Source organism: Lissotriton helveticus, chromosome 5_1, assembly GCF_964261635.1.
Source record: "Lissotriton helveticus chromosome 5_1, aLisHel1.1, whole genome shotgun sequence".
NCBI classification, from domain to species: domain Eukaryota; kingdom Metazoa; phylum Chordata; class Amphibia; order Caudata; family Salamandridae; genus Lissotriton; species Lissotriton helveticus.
The window spans coordinates 2,084,456,962-2,084,471,343 of NC_136065.1; the positions used below are offsets into that span (position 1 = coordinate 2,084,456,962).

A 14,382-nucleotide genomic window follows, 5' to 3' on the forward strand; every position below is an offset into this window, starting at 1 on the left:
TACTCTGCACTCACTACTCTGCACTCACTACTCTGCACTCACTACTCTGCACTCACTACTCTGCACTCACTACTCTGCACTCACTACTCTGCACTCACTACTCTGCACTCACTACTCTGCACTCACTACTCTGCACTCACTACTCTGCACTCACTACTCTGCACTCACTACTCACTACTCTACTCACTACTCTACTCACTACTCTGCACTCACTACTCTGCACTCACTACTTTTGATAAAAGTGCTAATTATGAGGCAGATTATGTGGCCAATGTGGCACGTTCATAATTATGCTGTAAACCCTGCATCCAAAGTGACAGAATTGCATATTTTTCTGACCCTCGCAATTTTCTATTGCTTTATTAACATGCCATTTGTGAAAGGCAAACAAAACGTGAACATTCTAGTTTCAAACAGTGTCCATAGTTAGCCGCACACTTGAACGAACAACTCCAACAATGCCTCCCTTCTGGGAACAGAACTTGTTTTTGACAGTGCAAACTGTACCTTTTATTTTAGTAAAAATTATACACCCCTCTCTATATAATGAAGGACTGTTCTGTCATTTTACTGCGAGCAACCAAACGACATAGTCCACTATGTTAATTACTATGTTCAATGTAAAAAAATCCGTTTGGAAAAATGAAAAAACATATTTTGAAGCGTGACTTACGTACCAAAAGCGTGAAGAAGAGTGACACGTGGAGTCGATTCATATCTGTAGACCAGAGTGAAGATGTCTGATTCTGATGCAAAACTAGCATGTTATGTGTGTAGCAGAAGTAGCATCTCCGACCCCAATAACACAACAAACACCGCTCACCTATCAAACCGCGCGTGACATGCAGGCAGTCAGCTGTCTGTTGATTCCTCTTTGAGGTTGGTGTCACGCATTTACAGCAGCAGGCGGAGTCATCCATGTCGTGTTAGTTTTATCCCGAGGAACCCACCTTCGCCGTTTCGGGGGCTTTTTGTACTGTCCACACTTGTTTTTACAGCCCTACAGACGGACAACATAAAGATACCAAGCCTGCAGTATCTCCTTTCAACAGAACATCCGTTAAGATAACTCACAGGGTAATGCGCCCCCTGCAGCGCACTGCAGGTGACACGAAGGTTCTGCTTTTGCAGGGATAAACTGCCTGAATGCAATTCAGTTGAGAAAAGTGGTTAAGTGACATTTCATTTCCATCACTGGCAAACGGCAAATTCAACGAAAGTAACTCGACATAAAAACACGTCATTGTTTTTCTCCTCTTACACATCGCACACGTATCTCCTTTTTGGAGCAGTGCAATAGTGTTTGATGCTTCCTCGCTGTGGTGTCTTAGGAAGCCCATATTCACAGTAAATATAGCGCGTTTTCAAAATAAAGAGTCGTGTCACTGGCACGTGCATGTAATGTGACTCAGCAGATTAACCGCTCCCTGCTGTGACCTGCTGTCATGCTTCAGATGTCTGTTGATCGAGTACATTTACTCCATTGAATTGCGAGTTATAGGCTTTACTATGTCCTATACATAACAGAAATCACAGGTTGTTACCGCGTCAGTGTTTTGTTATTTTTTTAGTGAATGGTTTCAGTTTTCACAAACAGACTTTTAATGATTTAATTAAATCGTATTTAAACAACCCTGATTTTAAAAAGCGCTGCATATAACGAATGTTCCTTTTAATCCTTTTTACTGTTCTATTTTTTATCAAATTTTATGGTTAATGACTGCGTCTGCTCTATGTAAAAAATGCAATATGTTATTTCCTCGAGTAATGTTGCAAAGAATTCGTGTATTTTTCTTCTCTTTTCCAAAATTGTTACTTTCACATCGTCATCAGATTCTCGCACAACATCTCTACCCGTAGATATTAGCTTTTGCATTGCTGACTTTAAGCACATTTTCAAAAGAAAGTTATTTAAAAAAAAAAAAATATATATATATATATATATATATATATATATATATATATATATATATATATATATATATATACGCACAGATTATTTCGGCTGGAGTAAAATGTTAAACGGCAATCGCTTCAATTAAGAACAGTCTAGGAAATCACCCGCCTTCACTCCGGGTAAGTCCCCTAGATGAAATCATTTTTGGTAGTTTTATATTGCACGATTCGACTCGAAGGTATTAGGTCGCTTTACAACAGCACCAGTTGCTTTAACACAAGGACACATTATTATTTATTTATGTATGAATTTATTTTTGGAGGGACGGGGACATTAAGTGATTTGCCTAGAATCACAGGAAGTTGAAGAGACGCCGAGACTCGATTATCGTTCCCTAGTCCCAAACTCGAAGCTCTGTCTGTAGATCCACGTTCTCTCCCCTAGACTTGTACTTTGGGTATTTTTATCTAACGGAGGCTGTAGTGATGGTTCATGTTTCCGAAGTCTTGGCAGGGAATGGACGGCTCGAAACACCTGGAAGGTGTAAATCAGAGGCAGGGTAAACATTTCACGTCTGAACACATGACAGACCCACAGGGCTGAGCTGGCTGCATTTCTCGGCTGGAAAAGCAGAAATCTGCAGGCAACCAGAATCGATAAATCAGGTGGTGACCCTACGCTCATAAACATGTCTTTTTTATAAACCAAAAATGTGAGATACGGTCTCCGCCCAGTGCAGGGTGAACAGACAGGGGTTTGATTTGGTCAAAAAACGCCGAAGACAGTCATGCACACAAAAGCGAATCCCAGGGCTAGGTAGCATGCCAGTAAACCCGACATGTACACTTTTAACCCCTTCCATCAGAGTTGCAGTCTCTTCAACCACAGCAAACCAAACACAAGTTCTAACAGAGCTTTAATTCTTACTGCCAAGATTTACAAACCTCTCTGTTTGAAATGCTTCATAAAAAAGGCATGTCCCTTTGCAGCGCTTAATGCTAGCTGACCCGCATCTAGGCGCCACAATGATTGGCGCATATGAATCAAGAAACCGAAGTCATTTTAAGTGAGGGAGTCACAGCTCGAAAAACAACGTGTCTCGCAAGTTAGAAACGAAACCCGCACAGAAATGTACGCACAATATTGGAGCCGGCTTGCACTGATATATTGAAATTGCATTTATATAGCGCTTCCTATTTGGCAGCATTTTGAAACTCCTGTGCAAGCTGATTCAGATTGCACTGCGCCCTAAAAGCACCCCTAGCTCACAAGGCGCCATGCTACAATAGGTAAGCTGTTTTTTTTACCTTTACATTTTGTCTTGTCTTCTTTCAAACAATTCCTAGTGCTACGCGTTAACAACAATCTGTAGACATGTTTTTTACTACCTCAGACCTAAGTTCCTGTTACTCATTTTATGTCGTTGATACATTTCGAAAAGGATGCTGGTTTCTTTGGAACGTTTGCAAGTTACAACTAATAGAACAATGCATTCAGAACTGTGTAGGCAGCTCAGGAGAATAGTGTACCTGCTGCAGAATTCCATATGAAGATTCAAGCCTTCATGCTTCTGAGGTCGATAAAACCGAGTGTCCCTGATTTATAAACCAGCGCTTCTCCGTTGGACAGCGAGCGCTGGTAGTCACAAGGCAAAGACAACCGATTAATAAAATGAAAATCAGTATTTATTGTCAATAGCTGACTAATACCCCTTCGTGCATGAGTGTGGGTTAAATATGTGTACATTGAATTCGATACTAAGCCTCTGGGATGGGTGGGAACAAATCGACATGCTCGCCGAACGCAAGATTATCCCCCTGACAGCTCCTCGGCACTGGAACAGTAAAACTCCAAATGAAAGAAGCAAGCTGCCGAAACCGCGATAAACCCATTCATCCCCTGAATAAATATGCTCGGACTTGCACCCACCCACAGGAGGCGCAAACAAACACCGAGGCCCTTAAAACCACTTTTAAAGCTGCACGACCTCCACCGCTTCCCGCCCGGTGCGCGTGCCAACTGTAACATGATGCCACGGCCATGTGTGTGTGTGTTTATGACTTTTTGTATGCAATGCCATGGTGAACGCGCTCGCACCATCTGGATTGCATTACACGGGCACTCCGACAGCTCCTAATTAAGATTAATCACTCGGCCGTGCTCGTTCGCGCACACAATATGCCACATCGGCCACGCGTAAATTACTTATAGCCTATCAGGTCAACGCTACAAAAAAAACAGCACAGCGAAGACGAATCACTAGGCAGATACCAGAAAACACTAAGGAATGTGCCTGGAAAGAGCCCTTTCTGAATTCCTTCTTCTTTTGAACGCATAAGATCTCGGGAAGCTCCGCCTCCCCACTTCGTGGAGGCGGAGGCCCGAGCCCTAAAAAGGGCATTTTTCCTCCAGTGATGAGGCCCCAAATACTATTTTCATTGGCATGGCTGTAGATGAATCCTAGAAAATATCAAAGTACAGATGATAAACTTTGATCAAACATTTGACATGAAACAGCTAACACTCATTCATATATTTGTTGAAAGTCCAATTGGCTGGTTATGTTCGGTATTTAATAAATATTTTGGAAACTTTTATAAAGTTACAGTTTCTCTTCCTGAAGCTCCTGGAGGCTAATTTGCATTAGCCTGCCAGCAGCTACCCATACCGCGCTTGAACTTAATGAGGTCTGAAAACTGCTCCCGGAGGAGAACAATGACGTAGGCATAGTGAAAGGATAAACTGGGTGTGGGATATTCGATCCCTATCAGTTCAGTAAAGACAGTTGGAGTGGGAACTTTATTAACTTGAAGAAGGGAGGCCCTTTGTCCCCAAAGCCCACACTAGCCAGGTTGGCTATGAACCCATTGGGAGGGAAGATACCCCAGGACTGTCTGAAGTAGACACAGAAGGAGACTGCTTATTTCCCAGGTCACAAATCTGGGTGGACACAAGAGTTCTGCACAAGGGAGAAAGTGATTCTCCATCTTTTAGGCTTTTATGAGTGAGGGGCTCTGTAGAACTGTTTGCAGTAGGCCAAATAGGAACTGCTGAAAATTGAGTAGGGTTGATCATGGGCACTTCTACCCCATTGGGTAGGGAGGAGCCAGTGCCAACTATAATTGTGGCATCTCAAGGAACCTTCCTCAGAACACTTTCTGGACCTATGAAAGATCAGAAGAGGACTGGACCCAATGACTTTGGCCTGGAAGGAGCCCTGAAAGACTAGACCTGCTCTCGTGTGCCCAAAATTAAGAAGTGGACTCCAAGAGTCAGATGGTTGACCTCCAGTGTGGCTACATGGATACAACAAGTTGAAAGAGGCCTTTCCCTGGAAGAGGCCAGTACCAACTGGACTTGTAATAGACCTTGTTGGGAGCAATGTTCCCTCTAATTATTTGTTTCTGAGTGTGGCATTGAAGGGTCTCTGTGTACTGCAGCCAAGACTTGCAACACCTCACTGTGCAAAGAAACGCAGACCGTGAGCTGACAAGATCAAAGATATGTTTTAAAAGCACTGGCTGACTAATATGGTAAAACAGCGCTACCCCAGCTCTTACAATATGGAAGAACACCAGCCAGCCAAAACTGTGGAAGAGAATTTAGCATTCACAGTTAGAGGTGGGTGAGCCACCGAAGCCATCACTGGTTTCAGCTCAAGGTCCTCCTGGACATTTGGGCACAAAATAAATCAAGTCTTCTTGTGGCTACTAGCTGCCTTGCATACTATTACCTCATGCTCCCAGACCACCTCCATCTCTACTCCAGCAGCAGAGGTTTGGCCCTTTGCTATGCTTTACAGAGGCGCATGGAAGTGCTATGAAAGTACTTCGAGAGGGATGTTATCTTAATGATTTTTTAAACAATTCCTCTCGGAGCACGTTCATAGTACTCTACAGAATCTTGGCACTTAGCCCACCTGTAATGATGTCCCCAGTCTCCAGAGGGTAATAATATGCAAAAGGCCTGTGATGGGATCTCTTTGTCAGCTTTGTCCCGATAGGCAAAACCATTTGTATACTGAAATTTGTCTAGCTTTCTTCCCTTTTTGTGCTTGTACATTTGTTTCATTAATTTATCAATTTTCATTCCTCTTTTATTCTTAAGAGTCTGTATAGGGAGCATTTCATAGTACCTTTTATCTTGAATATTGTCAACCAAGATTCGTTTGTTTGTCTTTTTTATGGTACTGTAAAACCGAAATACAGACTTCAATGATTATGATGGGACCTCTTTGTCAGAGCCAGCTCTGCAATTCCCTTGTGTGGATGAGAAAACGGGTAACTGCTAAATGATTGGAACCTACAGATCTTTGCTTTGCTAATACATGTTAATTGTTCTTACTTTGGTGTCAAGTCTCTTAAAATCGGTGGCTTGGGTTTCCATCGCCTGGCATGTGGGCACATTCATGAGGCCATGTCTGTTCTCAGTCACGTCCTCACAACAAGTGTGATAAGTTCACATGAAGTTTGGTTGTACATGCATTTGTGTACCACCTGGTATGTGCACAGTTTGTGTGGAAAATATATGCAGAGAACTCCAGTGAACAAGCACTGGGTGTATGCCTGCCTTTAACGTTTGGATTATAGGAGGCACAGCTACATGTATGTCAACATTTTAGAGTAGGCAAGTGGGAGATTTAGAAAACAGTCGGGAGAATGTATTTTCCCCACTGACTTAGATTAAGCAGAGGCCTGAATCGGATCAATTGGAATGTATGGTGACAGACAATCAGCCTTTCATTTTTGGCAGTTTAATCACACAGCGCAGACATAAACAAAGTTCTAAACTCTGTTTTTGTATGCCTATGTAGAAGAAAAAAATTAAATGCCTAGGCGTGTCCCGCCCTCTTATAAACCCCTCCAAGAATGAATTACAAAGTTTTAACCTTTGATGTCAGGGGAAATTCTTGGAGAAGGAGATGGGAGCCTACTTGACAGGCATCAACATTTCACTTTTGCCTTGTTTCCAGCAGATCATGATTCAGCAATCCAAACAGGGTTTTTGAATGCAGGAATCGGGAGGCAGGAGACTAGCTTTGAAATCAGTAGTGTCCTGCATGAACCGGGAGGGTTGGCATGAATACAGCTATGGCCACCACAACAGATAAAAGTGACAAGCATCTGCAATGACTAAAGGTCTCGCATTCCTGAAAGTTTGAGCTATTGGCGTTGCATTATTATTTGCAATGCCAATAGGTTAAACTTTCAGTAATGCGAGACCTATTGCATAGCAAATGATGGGTTTCGTTTTGGTGAGAGTCTGAGATTCCAGAACATTCTGAATAGCTTCTGTATCAACCTCCCAGCTAGTGCAGATGAAGACATCACTCCAGCATGAAGAAAAATTGTATTCTTCAAGTAACTACAATCAGGAAACATCTCTAGGCCTTGTGGAAGAAGCTTTGATTTCAGGGACTGCCAGTCGTCTAGGATTAATCTCATAACTCTCAACGAGCTGTCACACTCTGCACTTGGTAAAAATTTGTCACATCTTCCATAGACTACTTATTTTTTTAAAAGAGCGTTTTAGCATGATGGGATTCTTGTGTGAGACCAGCAGATCTTACGAAAGATTTGTGAGCAATCAGAAAATAAAAACGAAGACGCTCCAAAGGATGCAAAAGTGCCGGTAAAGAGCAACAGAGCGAGTGAAGGCACGTGCCTGGTGTTACACCCAGAAACCAATGCAAAAAATATCGCCTGAAAGTAAATGTCCAGACGCAAAATTAGATATGTAAGCGGGCCAGGTGCATTGGAGGGAACAACTGAGCAGAAGGAGGGACAAATAATAATGACTGACCTCTGAAAAACAAGGCATTTTGTAAGGCACAGGAAGGAACCAATGAGAAGTAATGGGCATGCTGAAAGCACCCAGAGCCGATATCTTTATACCTCGAGAGACAATTCATGCACTGCCTACGCTTGACCTAAAAATTGTGTGGTGGCGTTGATGTGGTCTTTGTAAATCTGTGATTATTGCTTGTCGTCTTCCAGAAGTCAGGACGATCTTGTGACTAGACATAGACAAAACAGCCTCTGTAGCTTAAATGTCCTGATGGTCTGTGGGTGGCAGCAGGGGTCAAAGACAGCACTTACAAGTGGACCACAAACCGCACAAAGCTGATCTACGCCACGGAGCATGCAGCAGCTTCCTGGAACCCATGATGCCACAGCCGATTAGGATACATGTTTTTAGATGGTAGAATCAGACTCCATTACAGAACAATGGCATCTCCAGATTGGATGAAGATGGAGGCCTGAAACGGTCTTCAATCAATCAAGTGGCTTGTAAAGAGAGACTACTCACTCGTAGGGGCATTAAGGCACTGGTCTTCATTTGAGTGAGCACTGAATACTTATTGAATGGATCTCTGCAGTGCTTAATTTGTAAAATAAGTGCCAGGAGCCTCATCATGAGCCCCTGCAGCTCGCACCACCCGCTGTCATGCCAGCGTTGCCAATGACCATATCAACACAAATGCTAACCATCACACTTCCAACAGGAGCGACAATTCAGACAATCCCAGGCGCCCAACAATATACGTATGGTCTATGCGGCAGGTACGAGTCCCTTTTAATGAATTAATAAACTTCAGTTGGTGTCCTCATTTCTAAATTAGACCAAAGTCGCCACCATGAGGCAGACTGTCAGAAGTGCCGGTGTTGACAAATAAGTGCCGGTGCCCAGCACCGGAAACCACCGGCTAGCACTGTTTGAGACTGAATTTGAACCAGAAAAAGTCATTAGGTACACGATAAAAAAAAGTTTGTGCTAGTGGGCGTTAGTAACTGGGGGTCCCCGGAAGATTCCAACATGCTGAGCTGTCCAATTGCAATGCCAATTTCTTTAAAAAAATACTTCTAGTAGACGAGATGGAAAACGCTTACATTGAGTAAGCCCCAAGAAGGTCATCCACCGTGATCAGCTGCAGGGGAGTTTGTTTCAGGCGTGTGACTAAGCTCCACTGACAGATGGTGGGAGGGAGCATCCAGCGTGGCACATTCAAGCGGGTGCATACCGGCTGTAGGCACAGTGACAGAGGAGCAGCATCTGGCATTGACAAGATATGTCAGCTTCAAGTGTGGAAATCACAGATAATTGCCTTAGCATGAGCTGAAGCAATTTTAGTTGTGGCATCCATTTTGTTAAGCCATGTGATTCTGCCGTCTTCACTGTTGCCTGCCTTTCTATTCTGCTTGAGTCATCAACTGTAGTAAACACCTTCAGTACGGAGCCTGCCAGAGCAATGTATGAGCCCAGAAAGGCCTGTAAGTTGCTAGCATGCACCGGTCGTAGAATGCAACTGTCAGGCGGTTTTAACTGATGTAAGTAGTTCTGTCTCCCCTCCCACTTTGCTGACCAAGAGATATTGGTCTGACCATGTTAGTCGATAGCTATTCCATGCTTACTCAGCTACAAAGTGCGTATAAAAGGCCCCTGGTTTCTGTATTCCATGTACTACCCTCCTACAGTGCCCGAGGGTGTTTTATTGATGTAGTCCCACTCATGAGTGATTAATAAACGTATTTGATATTCCAGCTTCCGTGCCAATATCTATTTTGTTGGTTTAAGGACCAGTGGACAGATACGGGTGAACCCCTGGACCGGTGGGCCCCTAAAAAGGCTCATTTCCACAAAATTGTAATGAAAGGGAGCATTGCAGAAGCGGACACTGATATGAAGAGCCCTCTGCCTACCTTCATCAGGAGGCTGCCCACCCTGAACAGACTGGCAAGAAACAAGGCGAACTCCATCACCTGCTGAATGTCCACACTCCGCTCCTGGGAGGTACAGGAGAGAGTGGGAAACATTAGACCACTTGCTGCCCATGTCCCCAAAGCAAGTTGGTGCCCTCTCGATACAGTGCAGGGCCTCTCACGGGTGTGACGTGTTTTAATTGCAAACTTTAATTAGAGCACCCAGCTCTCCGATAGGGTATTTATTATATGGCGATGGCTTTTGACGGCAGATATCAGGGTGTCTGTACTCTTTGGATGATACAGAGTAAACAAGCACTTTTAGCTAAAGTAGGGTAGAAGAGCAACATGATCTGAAGAAATCCTTATGGGGCAAAGAGCGCATTCATCTATTTAACCATGGAAGCAACCACTGCTGTGCTGCTGTAAGAGCAGACATCAGCAAACAAAACATGCGCCAACTGAGACTTTAGAAACCTTCGCCTCACTTGTGTCTGGACAAGGACAGGCGTAGGCTCGTCTTCAAACTGTGCTTCCTACAAGCGACCACCTAGCATGATGGACCCGCACTCTCCATCTCAAGGAAAAATTAACAAAGGCTATCTGAGAAACCATCACAACCACCAAAATCACCACAATGCCCTACAGGTCTCGATCGCGACGGTTAAAGGCGCAGTTGTACACAAAACTGTAAATCAGTTCCTAGTTCGTAGCAAATGATCTTGTGAGTCCAACTGGAGCATAACTCTTGACATATTAGCCCCTAAAGATCAGTACCGCTGGTGGAAATTAAAAGTGGGTTGGTAGGCAACTGCAGTGACTATTCCCCACTGAAAGATGCAGAGCTTAAACAGGGCTCTGATCACACCTGAGCAGTGAACTGGAACCCCAATTCCTAGAAAGCACCAACAGTTCAGTTAACTGGACATTCTACATGAGTAAACTGGCATGGGCAATCTAAATGGGCTTCTTTGTATTGACACCACTCACACCTGCATCCTCTTATAGCGAGACTGAACTGCTTAACTACTGTGCTATTGGAGACACAGTATCCGATCAAATCATCAGTAATGTGGCCAGAATACCGGAAGTAAACAGTATGGCTTCCGATGAGTCCCAGAAGCCTCCGAGTGCCAAGAAAAGACACCACAAAAAGAAATTCACACTTTCAGCCCACTTTTAAAATAGCAGGGAAGGATAGGCAGATATTCTTTCACTGCAAGAGATAGAGCAAGGGAAGCAAAACACGAAAAAGCATGGATATTACAATTAAAGGTTTATCTTGTTACAAAGGATTCTGAATGTGAGGTTGTAAAGCAATGCACTTATGCATGAAAGTTTCTTTAATTTAACTGCCAAATCACAATGATGCAGTGGTGTACACAGTATATTTTATATACATATATACACACAAGAAGCAGAGAACTGGGTATTTCCCAAGTTTAGGTTGAGCTGTTCTCCATCTAAACGTGGATACTACCCAGAGATCTCTGCTTTTTTTTGCATAATTTATGCAGAACTTCAAGCCTGAAAGAGTATTGCGTGTGTGTGTATATATATATATATATATATATATATATATATATATATATATATATATATATATATATATATATATATATATACACACACACACATACACACACACACATACATACACACTTTGTACCGCAGTAGAACAAGTACGCCTCTGGACTTAAGTCCTCCATGCACCACTTCCTTCAGCTGTGCAAAAACAATAGTACATCAAAAAAATAATTAAGTGAAAATATACAAAATTTTTTGGAGACGTGCAGTTTGCAGATAAAAGAGAAGTTACCTGATCAACTGAGTGCAGGGTGCCGCAGATACTGAAAGACAGAAAGGAAACATTAACATTCACATTCATCCTTCTTTTACAAGGAAGTATAAGCAGTTAATAATGAAAAGATAACTTAAGATTCTCGTATAACACTACATTGTCCAAGCAAAAGATGCTAAAAAGCCTCCCAGATAAGACTGATTACACGCCACAAACTTTGGATAGAACTGGAAAATGAGAAAGAGCCACAGTCACCAGAACACAAAGTACTGGAGGATGGGTGGGCATATAACACCCTTAAACTATTAGCACTCATGTAATTCAGGGCCTGTAGAAACTGACGCAAGATCTAGGACAACCACTGATGAAGATGAGAACCAGGTGCAGTCTCCCTTGGAGTCCCGGTAACTCCCAGTGTTCCGCTTGAGTCAGGTTCTTGGAGGCATCACTTGTTTTCAACAGTGGACGACTCCACCCCTACTCAGGGGAGATCTCCCGATCAGCATGTTGAGGTTTATTACCCAATTTGTGGGGGAGAGAGAGTGAGTGAGAGAGAGAGAGAGACATCGAGTCAAAGCCTCAACTGTGTACCATTACCTCAACCCTCCCTCAGCAATAGATGGTGTAAACCATGCAAGCAGATGAAAAGAAGCTAATTTGATATTATCATTGATGAGTGAGGGCCATCACGAGCCACTCGAGGTTTCAGCTTGCTCAAGTCACAGCTTGCATCCACAATCAGCACTAGTAATGAATTCCATATAACATTCTGCACATCAAGCTGATAAGGCGTCACTAGTGGCGACAGCACAAAGCCTAAAGACATGAACTTCGTAAGTTAAGATACAACTGTGACCCTATCTTCCAATCCCATCAGACCACCTTAACTTCCACTGGCATCATCATTGTGGAAGGGAAAATCATAAGAGTATGAAAGGGACTGCCCTGAAACGTTGACCGTGTGTAGTGGAACAGTACAACACTACCAATTTATGATACCTGGTTAGATGGCATGCAAAATATGGCCCTGCAAATCATTCACAAATAAAAAATATGAAAACCGAATTTGAAAAAAATCATTCCTCAGACCGCAGATAAAAAGGGAGGGGGGGGGCATGATCATACCACTGGATTGTACCTACATGAAAGTAAATGAATCTGCCACGTACTTTTTTACCCTGCGAGCAAGAAGGTAGGCACAAGGCTAACTTAATTACCTGGACAAAAGGACCTTCGGCGATGTAGAGAACAAATAATTAAAAAAACAGAAGCCTGAAAATGACTTCGGTACAAAATGAGAATGCGAGAGGAATTTAAAGACGACAAGCATTGGAAATGCAATAGGTCTCGCATCATTAGAGTTAGTGCTTTTAGAATTGTTTATGGGTTTTTTTTAAAAATCTTTAGCATTTTTGTTTCCTGTAGCCAATGCTAAAGAATTACAAATAAAAAAAAGCCATAAACATTTCTAAAAGCTCTAACTCAAATGCTGCGAGACCTATTGCACTGTCGGCTGGGGTTTTTTGATGGTGCTGTGCTGGGAGAGAGAGTGGGGAGGGGTTGGAGAAGGGAGGGGGCGAGACCTAAAAAGGCTTTTATAACCAGAAACGTGGATATAGCAGCATGCGTCCTCACCCAGAGTGGTTGGGAAGGGAAGTGCGAGTCTTAGCTTGTAATGTAGCCTTGTTCCCCACATATGCACAGAGTCCAGGTTGGTGAGTTTGCTTGTCTTTATTACAGTTATTGTATGAAATCTCGAGCTAGAGGGCGCCGAGCGTCTAACACGACTGCTCCGGTCGCCAGCTCCGTTATCCCCGCTTTCGCGCCTTCAATCTGGCGCCTACTGCGCATGCGCGCCCTTCGCGCTCCTGTCTATGGCGTGACGCGTCATCGCGTTCACGCTCATAGACTAGAGCGCATCCTACATATCTCCCCTTTTTAACAGTAAACAAAATTAACTATTCAACCTCCACAAAGTTGCACAAGGTGTCCCAATGTTCTCTGGCTGGCAGCCAGGTTGCCAACTATCATTAATGTCCACCCATTTCATAGTCTCTATATCTTGAGGGCACTGTAACTGCCCGGCCACTACGGGTGTGTCTTACCGGCATGCTCTCTTCCACCTCTCTGTCTCCGCCTGGTCTCGCACCATCTCTCCACTCTCCACTCTGAGTTACTCCAGCCGGAGTGACATCTCTGACTGCGCGCCCTGCGCCGGGAATGTCCATCTCACTGTTGTCTCCTGTTTCCTCGGGCAACGCTTCATCAGTTTGCTCCAGTCGAGGCGTGCTCTCGTGGAAGTCCTTCTGTGCCTCTGTCTCTTCCAGCTTGGGCCATACAACAATCCTGTTTACTCTAGCCATGCGGTCTTGGGACCACACTCTGCCATCGCTGAGGAGGGCTGCTCTACCTCTCACCTCCTTGACTTGTAGAGGCTGACTATATTTGCTGTCGCCTTTCTTTTGAAGGGTAGGGAGTTTAACCCTAACCCATTCTCCTTCCTCCAGCTCTGTTCCTTTCACATTCCGACGTTTGTCGTAATTCGCAGCATAAATCTTTTGGGCTTTTTCCAAGTTGTGTTGGACCACCGCAGGGGACCATTTACTGGTAATGGTCTTCTCCCGCCACACAACATTGTCTCGTGTGAACGGATGCCGTCCTCTCAACACTTGAAATGGACTGTACCCCACAGCCGTGGGGGTGATCCTGTAAGACCACAGCATGCTCATTACCTCAACCTCCCAATCCTTTCCCTGCATGATGGCCGCCTGTATGGAGCCCATCAGCACACGGTTGAACCGCTCCACCTGACCATTGCATGCGGGATGATACACTGCCGTGTGTTTGGATTCGATACCATTCCTTCTCATGAACCTAGTCCATTTGTCCGAGACAAACTGCGGGCCATTGTCACTAAGGATGGTTTTGGGAATGCCTTCCCTTAAGAAAACTGAAGTCAGGAATCTCAAAATCGTGTCAGTGTC

The 14,382-nt window shown here is 43.8% G+C and overlaps 1 protein-coding gene across 1 annotated transcript in view; it reads right to left on the bottom strand.

The window, feature by feature from the left end:
• Positions 1-14,382, bottom strand: part of LSM2 (LSM2 homolog, U6 small nuclear RNA and mRNA degradation associated) — a 73,814-nt gene that overhangs the window by 30,292 nt on the left and 29,140 nt on the right. The window contains exon 3 of the mRNA XM_078646058.1: positions 11,417-11,447. Within this exon, the coding sequence (XP_078502184.1) occupies positions 11,417-11,447 (31 nt within the window). The remainder of the gene's footprint in view (positions 1-11,416; positions 11,448-14,382) is intronic.